The 15,029-nt window shown below is 39.7% G+C and overlaps 1 protein-coding gene across 20 annotated transcripts in view; it reads left to right on the top strand.

Moving 5' to 3' along the window:
- CFAP20DC (CFAP20 domain containing) overlaps positions 1–15,029 on the top strand; it is a 239,585-nt gene that overhangs the window by 198,580 nt on the left and 25,976 nt on the right. For 13 of the 20 annotated variants that reach the window (XM_060631445.3, XM_060631457.3, XM_060631460.3 and 10 more), the window contains one exon: positions 169–621. The exons of 6 other annotated variants lie outside the window; for them this stretch is intronic. In XM_060631445.3, coding sequence (XP_060487428.3) covers positions 169–448 — 280 coding nt within the window. In that variant the 3' untranslated portion in view covers positions 449–621. Of the gene's footprint in view, positions 1–168; positions 622–10,524; positions 10,644–15,029 lie in introns of those variants that run through there. One more of the 20 variants, XR_009609728.3, reaches the window with a different exon arrangement.

Below are 15,029 nucleotides of genomic sequence, written 5' to 3'. Positions count from 1 at the left end.
AGTTCCCTTACGCTAGAAAAGACCCTAGATAGCATCTTCCTTCTGTCATTCAGGGCTCCATCTAAATGCCATCACCTCAGAGAGGTCCTTCCTTAGCAGCCAACCTAAAATAGCCCCTGTCCTGTCAGCCTCATGACATCATCTTTTTTGTTTTTGTTTTTACCACAGTGCTCCTCACCACCTGGTATCTTCTTGCTTGTTTGCCTGTTGTCTACACACACACACACACACACACACACACACACACACACGCGCACACACCTCCAGAATACACTGGAATGTAAACTGCTTGGGTCTGGGGACTTTATCTCTCCTGCTCACTATATCCCTGGCTCATCAAACAGTGCCAAGCACAGAGGAGACGCTCAAGAAATATGTATTGAATCTCACAAGAATGAATTTCCCCATCTCCCTACACCAGCTGCCTCACCATGGATTGAACTACTAGCTGGAACCCAGAAAGAAACACCTACATACTTTCCTCCCTTGAGGGCCAGTGGGACCTGGCCCTGTTCCTACATGTAGTAAATGAAATCTCATGAAATTGTTTTAGATGAGCCCTTAGAAGATAGCCACAATCTAAAGTCTCCAATAAAGTATCATTTTAAACCTTTCAACAGAGACAGTTTTCTGAAATTGAACTCCTGTGTTTTTTTTCTGTATTCTTATTGGAAATTGCTCATCTATATTTGCCTACACAAATACAGATTTTGTGGAGCCAGGTGCCACTTGCCAGAAATGTGCTTGGGTTGCCCCTGCTGCAGAAGACGTGCCTAATCCTCACCAGGCTAACTGAATCTAGACATGTATGCGGAAAAGAAGCAAAAAGGTACATAGAGAAACAGACAGAGAGAGGACTTGAGCTTATGGAGCTTGTGCCTTTTAAATTCAAGGGACTCCTGCCCTTCCTGCTCCCCAAGAGGTTTTCAGTCCACTGGTTGAAGCTTTACAACAGACTTTAAAAACAGGGGCACCTGGGTGGCTCAGTCAGTTGAGCAACTGACTTTGGCTCAGGTCATGATCTCACAGGTTTGTGAGTTCAAGCCCCACATCAGGCTCTGTGCTGACAGCTCAGAGCCTGGAGTCTGCTTCAGATTCTGTGTCTCCATCTCTCTCTGCCCCTCCTCTACTCTTGCTGTCTCTCAATCTCTCTCTCTCTCAAAAATAAATAAAAATTAAAAAAAAAAAAAAAAAACACATGATACAAAGAGACCCAGCTGGGCCCCTGCCCTCCTTGGTCTACAGCAAAGGCCCAGCTCAGAGTGGCCCTACCCTGGAGAACAGTCCAGCTAAAGGCACTGGTAGTAAGCCAAATCCCTTGAGAATCATCTTGCTTCTCGCCTTTGACCTTTCTGCCCCTAGCGCCACTCCTAGGCACAACTTCGGGGATACCCTTCCCGTTGGGTTCCAGCAGTTCACTAACAGAGCTGGGCAACTGGTGGTCCACTGCCCCATCACTTCTTCTTCCTCCTCCCTTGGCACATGCCCAACCCACTTTGAGTCTGGCTCTGACCATTATTATCCCACCAGAGCCTGTTAGCTCAGATTGCATACCTGCTCCCATCACCCTGTCCCAGGCCCTAACTGGCTGGCACCCCTGCACATCTGAACAATACTTCTCTTTCTTCACTTGGCTCTGCTTGCTCATTCTGGCCCTGCCTGCCTGGGCATCTGCCGACCCCATTCTTCAGTTTCTCAGTTGAAATGTCTGCCTGCTCTCAGACCAGATCTCTCTTGGGCCCACGGGACTTGGCATTTCAACCTGAGTTCACTTGTACTCCATGAGAGAATCTTAAGCCATGAGGGCTGGGGAAATACTCATCAGCATTTTAGTAATTGTCGTATTTTCCAAAATTGCAAACTCAAGAAACCCATTTCCGTAAGAGTCTAGAACAACAGATTGCATCTTCTACCCCTCACCTCCCCAAATTAATCCTGAAGTGATGGATCCCTGAAGACTCTTAGCATTTTTAACTAGCGGAATGAAGAACTCCTTCGGTCACCCAGGCCTCCCCAGTCACTGTTATCCATCCGGATGATGAACTCAGATTACCTTTGGCCCAGGGTCCAATGTAAAGAAGGTAATTACCAAAGCAATTATTTACCATTCTAACATGTTACCGTTTCAACTTTTAATTAAAAGATTCAGCTTTTCCTTCTAGAGTAATGAGCACCTTTAAAAAGTCGAAGTACTAATTCCAGTTTATAACATTCACCTCTCTTCTGTCCAAGGGGGAAGGGAGGGGATTGTAAGCTGAGGTCCAGGGTAATGACATGAACTGAAGAAATGGAAGACCGTAATTATGGTTAAATGGCCATAGCCTGTCACATCCATAGACTCACTGTCTCATCATTCATCTTGCAACCCAGTGCAGAATACTCTCCTTGTTATTTAAACAAGGAACCCTACTACAGTAGGAGAGGACTGAAAGCATGCGCAGTTCAGACCTTCAGCAACATTCACGTGCACCTACTATGTGCACAGTGCCTTGGAGAGGCGATTTTCTCGTGCCCTCCATGAAGTCATGGCCCCCTAGCGCTGCATGTCCTCGAGGCGGGGTGTGAATGTTTTATGTGTGGGGGTGAGCCCCTAGCCTGTCACGGAGAAGTCACAGCTCTTCCAAACCTGCACCTACTCACAAACTGTTTTTGTTGGCAGTGGGTTCTATTTCTTCCCAGTAATTATTTTGTTTCACTTGTTAATGAAAAACATTACACTTTGAAATTGATTAATGTTAAAACACACACATTTTCACTCTAACAATATATTATGTTTACCCGAGTTTACAGCTTCATATTTTGCTGTTCATTACCACATAAAAACTCACTCAGTATGATAAATACCACGAGTCAAACGTCCGTCCCGTTCAAAATGACTTAAAGGAGAAAAGGCAAACAACGTTCAGCTGATTTGATTGAATTAACACTAACATTATTGTTCTATTGACTCTTTCTTGTCCATTGATTTTTAAAAGCCTTTCGCTCCCTTGCCATCCATTAAGACAAATCAGATGCAATTTGGTGCTCAGGACAAGAAAGTGCTGTTGGGTGTTGGATGAAAACGCATGGAAAAAAAATTATGTCTGTGCTGAAACAGAACCTATTAGAATGCTACTGCTCATATTTTGCTGTAAACATCTTCCTTGCTTTTGACTTTTGAGATTAACAGTAGTGACCTTTGTTTTAGTGTGTGAATGCTTGTATCAGTAACAAGTGAAGCTGAAGGGTGATTTGTAGAGGATGTACTTTATCTCTTATTTAAAGATGAAACTAGCTGGAATTTTACATGTTCGCCTATTTTTCAGTCCTTAAGTCACTCTATTTGCAGAATTTATAGAGTAATAAGCAACTGAACCAAAGCAAGGGAAAAGGGGAGCATAGCATTATTTTGTTGAATTAATAGGGAACAGTTTTGAAACAGCAGAACCGTTTGTATTATCAAAATAGCAATGAGCAAGAAACCTGAGATCTGCCCTGGTCTGAGGTCAGTCAACGTCATGATAAAAAGTGAAGGTTTCAGCTTAAATAAAATCACAATGTGGCCTTCAAGTAAATGCTGGTGTTTATGCTAATGAAGGCCTGTCTTTTGCAGGGAGAAATTCATCCCTTAACTACTAAATGAATGTCAGTTTCTTTTTTTTTTTTTTTTTTTTTTGTAAATGATATATATTTTTTTCTTTACGCCTAGAGGTGAGGCTCAAAGGTGAAAATCTATTTGTTGTCCACTAGCACTGGAAGAAAATTCCACTATGGTCAGTGTCTTCATGTGGCGAAGGGTACACTTACCTTGTGTTTACCATTTGCCCTCATCTGACCTCTTTAACACTTTTATTGAAACCTGAGATTGCCTTCATTTTGGAAACACTATTAACTCCCATTAAGAGTCCAGAAAAGTTGTAGTTTCTCCTGTTGGAGTAATGGAAGAAATGGGAAACAAACAAGAACAACCACCCATGTGACATGCTCTAAATTTGCTTGTGATTTTCTAAATTTCAGTGCTAGCAAAAAAGCAAGTCGCAGCAAGGCATACAGTAAATGAAGATATTATGTATTAGAGAAGGGAATGAATCTGTCACTTTGACGGATTGTGAGGCGAAGAGCAGATTAACAGATTACTCATAGTCAGAAGGCAGCTCAGTGTGAAAAATGTGCAGGAAATGATAAGTGCGGGTTTGTGCTGATTTAATGATATTTTTAAACTACAATAACACTCTGGTAGTATAATATAATAAAGCACTTTGCTTGCATTTTTAAATCATCAACATATTTCCAGTTTGACCTTAAAAACATTTTGGACCATTCTCTATTAAAATATATAGCTTTCAAAATTAGAAAAAGGTACCATCTGAAATATCACGGCAATGACCTTACAGGAAATTGCCTTTTAAAACCAGTTCTTTCCTAAACTAGCATTTGTAATACAAATTTTAATTATGTTTTTAAGTACACAAACACCACTCTTACTTTTTTCTTTGAGCATTTGAATCACTTACAACAAGAAATTGTTATCTCCTTAACAACCGTTTCCAGTGAAATGCTTCATAGATGCCACTGATTTGTCTTCATATTTTCTTTGCAGGTTTTTAGTTCTGTAGTTGAGATCACAGAGGGCTTACAGATAGCGGGTAAAAGTTGTTCAGATTTAAATTGAGTACTCCGAGTCATAGCAAAAAGTAAGATGAGTTATTTGTTTTATTTTATATTATTATAGATATTTACCAGAAAGCAAAACATTTTTAAGAGATTTGCATTTTTATATAAATCAAATTGGGACCTGAGGAGCACACGTTTAGTTAATATGACAATGATGGACCGGCATGGCCAAGAATTTTCAGAATAACATATCTATAATGCATTTAAATGATTTTTATTCTAACATCTTAATATTCAAAACCTAATGTCAGGCTTGAACTGCTTCTTATCTTCTCTCAGTTCACCAGTGATGGCTTGACATAGTTAGGTACAGTGAAACTTGTAAGAGAGTAAATAAACTATTATATTTTCTGCCTAAGCACTTGTATCTAACCCAAGTACAAAAATGAGCATACTGACATGGCATGCCAAGGGCTTGAATCCCAGACATGATTATGGTTCGAATTATGTTTTACATATACAGTGAAGACTTCTACCAGAATTCAGCATGTTTTGTACATTTCCCCTCTTCTAATATATTAATACTCTCAACCTGGAGTAAGTAATCAAGCCAATGTAAAGAGATAGTCAATATTCTTCTTGGTAGAAACTCTGAAATGTATGAGACAAAGGCAGTTTGCATGTTTACTGTCTGCATCAGTGACTAACACACTTTGCCAGCTATTGCCCCATCTCCCAGTGCCCAGCACATTGTTGGACTGTATTTCAAGTCAACTTGGTTTGGAATGGAGCCAACTAACCAAACAGTTCTAACCAATGTATGGTGGACAAAATAGCCCATATGGTTGCCTGGCTGGAATATTTGATTGTAGGTGTAAGATCCTGAGGAGTTCTTTTTCCCTCTGACACTTACCAGCAACATTCAAGATGGTGGTTATTCATGTCAGCCTGGTCGCTGAATGACTTTGATAAACAGTTCCCCTGCTCATCTGCTTATGGACACTTGGCATGAGCAAGAAACAAACCTTTGTTGTTTTTAAGCCACTGAGATTTGGGGGTTGTTTGTTACCAAGCATAACAGCCTTATTCTATCTGACAATTACTAGCTTTGACATTGAATATATTTTGTCATAGGAAATATGGTGCTTCATATACTTTCACATTTGAAGGTTTAGGAATTGGTTAAAATTGTTGAGGTCAGTATGGGATTCATTGGCATATAGTAGAATAAGTGGTTTTAGGACGTGATGTGGCACATTGGTTAAAAGCACCGTCTCTGGAATAAAAATGCTAGATTTGTATTCTTGTGAAATTACTTCTCTAAGCCTCAATTAAATTATCTAAAAAATAGGGGTTGGATTTTACTACCTACCTTACAGTGTTATTATAAAGATTAAATGAAATGTATGTGAAAGTGTTCTGCACAGGGCCTGGTATGTGTGTTTTCATTAAATGGTAAAAAGGGATGATAGTGATGGTAGGGGTGTTGATAGGAATATTAGGAATGTAAAATTTTCAAAAAAAAAGCTCACACTCTGAGAGAATCTGAGAATCCTAGAGAGTTTGAAGAGATTACAAGGATGATTTAACCCAGTGTCTCTTCAAAAATTTCCTCTGCACGTCTTCACCAGGGAGGCAGGCTCAGTGCAGCATAAGGCAGCTCCTTCCATTACTGAACCAGCCCTTATACTGAGCTGACATGGGTTCCCTATAGCTTCTCCCTCTGGGTCCTAGTTCTCTTTCCAGAACAATAATTTGAGTCATCACACTTTTACATAATACCCCTTGAATTTTGAATATTGCTTTTTGGATGTTCCATTTTCTCCTTCAATCTCTCATTTCTCCAGCTTCAAGTCTACTTTGCCATTCCCGGTCCTGATATAGTCCTGATATTCCTTTGGACACCTTTGAGTTTATCAGATTGGGATTCTCTAAATTGAACAGGCTACTATGACAGTTCAGACTACAGTTAGACCTTTGACCAGGACATAGTATGTACCAGTGTGACTCGAATCACATTCATTTTTTTATTACTATCCATACCCCACTAATGGCTTATCTTTGGCTTTTCGGTCACCTATCACTCTTTCTCCTGGACCATTGCTATAACCTTATAATGTATAAGCTATATATTGTTATCTCTATATATTCACATGTGCTTTTTCACCACAACCCATACCCATTCCCTACAGAGCAACCTTTTCTAAACACAGATCTGACTGTGACACTCCCCTATTAAAACCCTTCAATGGCTTCTCATTGGTCATAGGATAAAGACCAAAATCTTTCAGTGGTCTCCAAGGTCAGGCGACTTGGTGCATGCCTACTGGGCCAACCTTATTTTGCATCATTTCCCCTCTGGAGATTTGTGCTTTAACTACATTGGCCTCCTTTCCTCTTCTCAAACCTGCCTACCTCAGGGCCTTTTCACATTGCTGCTCCATCCTAGAATATTTTCCCCTACCCTGCCTTCCACCTTGCCTGGTTAATACCTATTCATCCATTAGATTTCCTCTCAAGTACCACTTCCCATAGGGAACCCCCAAGTCCCTATTCATGTGTTCTCATAGCACCATTTAACTTCACAGTGTTTATTCATTTCTGTGTGATTATCTGATTGATGTTGGTCTCACCCTCCATACTATAAGCTCTAAAGGGCAGGAACTCTACAAAAAAAAAAAAAAAATTGTGCCAGGATCTGACACAAAATGGATCTTGGTAGATAGCTGTGGAATAAATACTGGTATCTGAACCAATATTCTTGACTATCAAGATCATTCTGAATCTCAGTTCTGTCACCCAAACCATTCTCTCTCTTGGCCCAGTGTTTTCCATAAATGTGCGAAGCATGCTGTTTCTGCATGACCTTCATTATAACCTTAGATAGGTCATAGCTGAATGGAAACTACTGGAAGATGAGGGTTGTGTTAATAAGGTTTGTTCTGTAGATTCCTGTCATTGGTGTGTCTGGTGATTGAACTGTACCTTGTACTAGAAAGGGCACCTTGCTCCTGGGAAATTTTATGCCCTTTTTTTTAGGTAGAAAGGGGAAGGTCAGGGAGCCCTTCCTGAATCTACTGTTTCTCAAGTGTCTTCAAAACAATCAATTTGCCAAAGCTGCATATTTTGGTGTGGCATATTCAGAAACTTTACATAATGAATCTAAATTATTTTAATTTACAAACTGTTCCAGAGTATACTTGTGATGCATGATCATTCAAACATAGCATATGATTTCTGGAATATTATGATTCACACTCATGTGCAGCTATCCCCTGTCCTTTGTCCAATGTAGACATTGCCAGTGGACTGCAATCCTCTTGCCCACTGAGCACCACTACAAACTTAAAATCCTTATCTATAACATACTCCAGGCAATACTACCAATCAGAATTAGCATGAGATTTATAATCCATGTGTCTTCTTTGAGCTAGAATTTCTATTATTCATTTAGTCAGTGAGGTTATCAAGTAGAATCTATTCCCAGCCCTACATGACACTCCCTAACCCTGGAACTACCACCTTGCTGTATCTCCTACTCTAAAAGTCATCCCTGCTCTTCTGTAAAACCTTACTTGACTGAAGTGAAATTAGGACTGTTCCTTCTTCAGAACTCTGAACTCAATTCTCCACATCAACCATGATTAAAATCCTACAACATTAAATAACATGCATGACATACTTTTTAATTAATTAATAGGAGTTCTGCCTCTGGCAATGGCAGACTTGGTTGTTTCACACTGAACTTCCCTCTGAGAACAACCAGAAATGCCAGACAAAATATGAGAATCATCTGATTAAAGCCATTGGAGAGCTTCCAGGGTAGTGAGAATTTATGGGGCCTTGCTCCAGAAGAGAAGGGAAGCAGGAGAGGCAGCCTGCCTGCCCTTGCACTTTTCTCAGGACAAATTCCACTTCAGAAAGCAGAAGCTGAGAGGCTGAGGAGCCAAGAATAGCCTCCAACAGCCTCATCGGCTTAAGGGGAAAACTTTGGAGTTTCTGGATCTTTGAAGAGAAGGGGCCATAGTAAACTCCAGAGTGCTTCAGGTAAATGATTTACTTCAGGTAAATGAGTTAACCAGATATAGACCAGCTTTGTGGAGAATTCAAGACACATTTTTTTTTTAAGTTTATTTATTTTTGAACGTGATCAAGAGCGCATGCGAGGCAGGGGCAGAAAGAGAGAAAGAATCCAAAGCAGGCCCTGTGTTGTCAGCACAGAGCCCAGTGAAGGGCTGGATCTCACTAACTGTGAGAACACTATCTGAGCCAAAACCAAGAGTCAGAGGCTTAACCTACTAAGCCACCCACACGCCTCAAGACACATTTATTTTGAATCATCTTACTTGCCGATAGCCCTCTGACCTTAAGCTCATTGCCTGCCAGAGGCAAAAGAATCACATCTAGAGGAATAAAACATCAACTAGAACTGTTGTCCAATTGAAATAGAATGTGAGCCACATGTTTAAAGTTTTCTAGGAAGATTTAAGAATTAAAAGGTAAAATTAATTTGGTTACATTATAACCCAGTATATCCAAAATACTATAATTTCAGATGTCATTTGGGGGAGGAAGGCTTTTTTCTCTACTAACTTAGGTTTGAGTGACTGGTGGGAAGTGAGGGTTGTGAATTTATTGACAGCCTGTTAACTGGAGAAAAGTTTTATATGCATGCATGTGGAAGCATTCTATAAGGAGACACCCCACACCCCCAAACAGCCAAGGGTAAAGGTTTATACATCAGCTTAATAAATGGGGTCAGGGAGGGGTTGGGGCTTCAGTGGGAAAGGATGGAAGGTTCTGATAAGGCTTGTTTATGCGATTTCTTGGAATGTCCAGTTGTTAAAGGTCAGTCACCTCCCTGACCGAAGACTTCCCCAGAATAGGGGGATTAACAGCAGCTGATTCTTGAAAAGCTCTGCTTTAGTCAGATAAAGGAAGTTCAGATGAGATTTCTTTGTGTGTGCTATTTGCCCAAATGTTTACAACTTAAAGGAGTCTTTATGTCATTCTGGTTGGTTGTTGGTCCCTCCGTAATCAGGATAAAACATTGTATTAATGAGCTACTTTACATTCTTTTTGTCATATTAAGTACTTGATATCCAGTGTGTGTTTTCTATTTACTGCCCATCTCAATTCAGATTAGATCCATTTCAAGTGCTGTGTAGCCACTTGTGACTGGTGACTACCATATTGAGCAGTAAAATTCTAGAAAGCAATTTCAAAGAATAACTTCATGGTCTTAAGGTAGGTCTCAAATTTCAGTAACTATAAAGGAAAGTATTGATAATTGGACTATATTAAAATTAGGAACTTAATAAAGAACACTACTCAACAAGGTAAAAAGTCATGTCACAAGAGTGGAAGAAGATATTTGCAACACAGGAAAGGTTCCAGGATAGATATAAGTCTAGAATATATGAAGAACCCCAAATCAGTGAGAAAAAAGAGGCACTCCAAAGAAAACAAAAACGGCCAAAAGGCTTGAACAGACATTTCACAAAAGAAGGTATCCAAATGACCAGTAAACATGAAAGTATACACAGCCATTTTAAAAATCAGAGAAATGCAAATTAAAAGAACACTGATTCTACTACACCTTATCACAATGGCTAAAATACAGAATATCAATAATTTTGGTGAGGATCTGGAGGACCTAGAACTCTCACACACTGCTGGTGAGGGAATAAATTGATACAACTACTTGGGAAAACTGTTTGGTAGCATCTACATAAGCTGAACATAACCATACCTTTTTCCCCAAAAGTTACCAGGGGGTATGGCCAGTAGAATGCATACATATGTGCACCCAAAAACATGTAAACTGTGGGGACCCACTCAGACCTATAGAGTTGATATAAGGATTATTTTACAGTGAAAGCAGAGGATGCAGAAAGAAATCATATCTCTACTCCCTTTCTCTCACTAAAGCGAGCCTCCAGAAAATACAGCTGCCATTCGGCTGCTTTGAAGACCGACTGCTCATTCCCATTAGCATAAAAAGCCAGACAGAGCCTTCCATACTTTGCCCATTAAACCCACCCCCTTTGGTAAGTTGGCATATAAACTTTTATCTCTGGCTATTCAGTGAGTTATTTATTATGAGCAACTCCCGTGTGCACATGGAAATGAACTTTGTCTTTTTTCCTGCTCACCTGGCTATTGTCAGTTCATTTGCAGTTCAACCCCCGGACCAAAGTTGGAAGGGAAAAGTCTTTTCTCTCAACATTAGCACATTCATGATAGCTCCAAATTGTTTACAACCCAATCCCCTTTGATAGTAGAAGGCATAAGTAATTTGTAATATATTTACACAATGGAATACTATTTACTCTCACAAACATGTAATATTCAGAGAAAGAAACTAGACACCTAAAGAATACATGTTGGATTCCATTCAGAAAAGATTTAAACATAGGCCAACTAGTTGGTAGTGTTAGAAGTTACCATCTGGGCTACCTTTGGGGAGCAGGAAGTGTAATGATCAGGAGAAGGAGTGAGGGAAGCTTCTATTCTTGGTCCAGGTGGTGATTACAGTCACTTTGGGATCATTCATTGAGTTGTACATTTATTATCTGTGCACTTTTCCATGTGTATATTTCACTTAAATAAAAGAATTGATCGATAAGAACCATTAGTGTAATTCTTAGTCTAATATAGTCAGTTTGCTCTTTCTGGTACTTTAATGTTTCTATATCTTCCTGCCTTTTTAGCAGTTTACCATGTTAAGTTTTCTTTAGAACAAGGACCATATTTAAATTAAATAGAAGCTGGAGTAACACCATAAACAATCATGATGATGATGGTAGCTTGGGGATGCGAAAGAACTATTGTCCTTTCTGGCAAGCCCAGTTTACTCACTAGAATGGTCCAAGCAGCAAAAGAATTCTGATGATTACCTCCCAATGTTTTAAAAATAACATTTTACCATCGTATTTGTTCAAAAGTCCATTTATCACCCATTATCAGCATTCTTTCACAATATTTTTCATTAACCAAAATGTTACAATTAACACACCCTGAAACTTCTGGGAAATAAATCTAGTCAACTAAAGATCCTGTCAACTTTCCCCAGTTCTTTTTTTCTTGTGCAACCAGCCAACATTGGGGAAAAATTAAACTGTCATTCACCTCACAGAGGCTTCTTTTTAGCATATCATTGTTTTATTTGACTACTAAACATAAAAGAATAACCAAACTATGAAAGGAAAATGGAAATCAGTACATAAATATGGCATCTGATAATCTGACACACTTAGTGATGAAAATGATATCCTGTAGGTATTCCTTACAAAAGCCCAGAGAGCTGAATTAGAGCATTAAATTAAACTCCACCTACTCTCTCTGCAGCATTAAGTCCCATCATTCCGTAGAAATGGTTTAGATGGTTTTATTTTGTATTCTGATTTTAAGGTAATTGTTCTCTAGTTAAAGTTAGAGAAGGTTGCAAAGTTTTCTGCTCTCGATTTGCTAATGACTTAGTTATAATACATTTAACATGTAGTTGTCTTGTAACTCCAGAAAAGGTGTTGTATAAAGTTGCTTAAGAGTGAAAGTTTTTCTGTAATTTCAGACACTAGTAACTACTAACACTGTTACCAAATCTGTCACCTACTAGCTCCATCTCTGTAGCAGGCCCCAAGGGGGGAGAGTTTCCACAGGCTATTATTGCTTCATTTAATCCCTGGGACAACCTGGGTAGTATTCCCATATTCCAGGCAGGAAAAAAGGCACACTTTAACCCAAAGATTGCAAGCCTAAAAGGAAATGTAAGCTCAAATCAAAAACTGTGCAACTTAAGTTTTATGGTATGTTGGTACCCTAAATATGTGTCTAATGTCCAGCTCCATGCTGGATTATTGAGGTATTTTCTGCTGCAGTGGAGGTAGTTATTGCTATTGCTACAGTCCCACCCCTAGCCACTTGTTCATCCAGATACACAGCATAGGAAGATGTTAGCATTCCATGTTGTGACCAGTCAAGCCTTCCTGGGTTTTAGGAAATTGATCCTAGAAATTGAGGTGGTCAGTCTAAAGTCATGGACTTCTGGGGTGCCTGGGTGGCTCAGTCAGTTCAGCACCTGGTTCTTGATTTCAGCTCAGGTCATGATCTCATGGTTTGTGAGATCAAGCCCCACATCAGGCTCTATGCTGTCAGCATAGAGCCTGCTTGGGATTCTCTCCCTCTCTCTCTGCCCCTCCCCTGCTCACTTGTGCACGCTCATGCTTGCTCACTCTCTCTCTGTCTCTCTCTCAAAAATGCATAAATAAATAAAGTCATGGACTTCTCTCTGATTCATTCCTCCCCATTACTCCTTGTAAAGTTCTCTACACATGTAGGAGCTTGAAAATATCTATGGATTCTCAGTGATAGTGACAGGTAAACATGGTTTATTTTTTTAATATAATTTATTGTCAAATTGGTTTACATACAACACCCAGTGCTCATCCCAATAAGTGCCCTCCTCAATGCCCATCACCCATTTTCCCCTCTCTCCCCCACCCCCTATCAACCCTCAGTTTGTGCTCTGTATTTAAGAGTCTCTTAGTAAACATGGTTTAAATATGAATTTATCTTGTTCATCTGAGAGGCTCGTTATATTAGAAACATCTGTCTCTGGGAGATGATCTCAAATCAGCCATCCTGTGGTTCCCATTCTCCCTGTGTGTTTAGGACCAGTCTGTATGAAACAGGTTGGAGTTTTTATGAGGACCTATCACCTTTACTTTGTGCTAGAGCTGTTAACATCAAATAGTCTTTTATTTAATTAATTTTTAATTAATAAAATTATTAAATCTAATTTTACTTATAGATGTGTAGAATACTTTTTGCTATCTGAAATAATATTCCTTCTGTAGGGGAGGAAAACCTTATTCCCTCTACCTCTCCAGGCTCACCTGAAAATTAGAGTGGCAAAAGACAACAAAAGAAAAACAGAGACTTATTAACACCTGCAAAGTGCATACACACAGAAGTTCTCAGTGATGAGTAACTCAAAAGAATGGTTAGAACTTGGGCTCATAAAGCATCTTAAAAAAAAAGTCTATTTTGTAGAAAAGTGGTAAGACAAAGGAAAGGGACTTTGAGCTTCTAAAAGTGGCAGATTGTGGAAGGATGAATATATGGTAGGAACCAATGGAAGATAAGAGCAAGTTAGTAAGGTTTGCTATGTAGATTCCTCTTGTGTTGTGTCTGGTAAGAGTCTAGAGTTGTCTCCAATGAGTAAAAACCATCCAGCCCTTCCTGGTAGAGAGAGGGGAGACAAAGACTTTTTCTTGTGTCTACTTCTTATCATTGCCTTCAGCTCCAAATAATCCTTATGTCAAAGTGGCATTTTGGCCACTTTTGGGATGGTATATTCTGAACCCCACCACTTCTCTGTATACTTATTTATTACCTGTATCCACCTCTAGACTCTAAGCTCCTTGTGAGTGGGGATTGTGGCTTGGTCACCATTCTATTCTCAATACTTGGAACAAAAGCATAAAGTGGCAAGAGCAGGCATTCAGATCTATTTTTAATGTTTCTTCAAAGATGAAGATAAAACCTGTTGTTTCACGAGACAGCTGTTTGCCCTGCATTCCCAAAGATGTGTTTATTTTGAATGAGAAGTCTTTACTCTATGTGCATCCTTCTGCTGGGTAAAACAGTATTTGTCTCCCATAGAAATGTAAGGTTTCGGAAGGACCTGTTAAGAAATGTCACAGCTTCGGGGCGCCTGGGTGGCTCAGTCGGTTAAGTGTCCAACTTCAGCTCAAGTCATGGTCTCCCCACTTGCGTGTTCAAGCCCAGCATCGGGCTCTGTGCTGACAGCTCAGAGCCTGGAGCCTGCTTCCAATTCTGTGTCTCACTCTCTCTTTGCCCCTTCCCCACTCTCTCTCTCTCTCTCTCTCTCTCTCTCAAAAATAAATAAACATTAAAAAAAAAAAAAAAAGAAATATCACAGCTTCATATCGTTTTCCTCTACCTTTCAATTTCTGTCCGGAAAATATACTCAGTAGATACCATTAGCATGTATACATTTTAGTGGACATGAGTCAGGACCCTGTTCATAAACCCAGCAAAAGTCTGAGAGTGGCCTCTGGCATACCTTGGTTTTCATGTCTGCCCCCATACTGAGAGTAAAGGAAGGTCTTAGCACTCCCCCAAACCACATGAAGTGGGTTGCCCATAAGAAAGAAAAGCTACATTCTCAGAAGAGGGAGAGGAAAAGTGGCCAACCAAAATCACAGGTACTACAATACATTACTAGTGGGCAGGCTTGAACTCTTCAGGAGTTTCCTCCAGAAGTATTTATGGAGTGACTTCTATATGCCATGCATACTCTTTCCACCTCTCTTCAAGAAAACATGTGAATGGGAATGATATTGATATTACCTTGAATTCTTTTCAATTTACTTTTTATGTAAATTATTTCCATATTTCCATAATTAAAC

This window comes from Panthera onca, chromosome A2 (assembly GCF_046562875.1).
Source record: "Panthera onca isolate mPanOnc1 chromosome A2, mPanOnc1 haplotype 2, whole genome shotgun sequence".
Taxonomy (NCBI): Eukaryota; Metazoa; Chordata; class Mammalia; order Carnivora; family Felidae; genus Panthera; species Panthera onca.
This window is presented reverse-complemented; position numbering and strand designations above follow the sequence as displayed.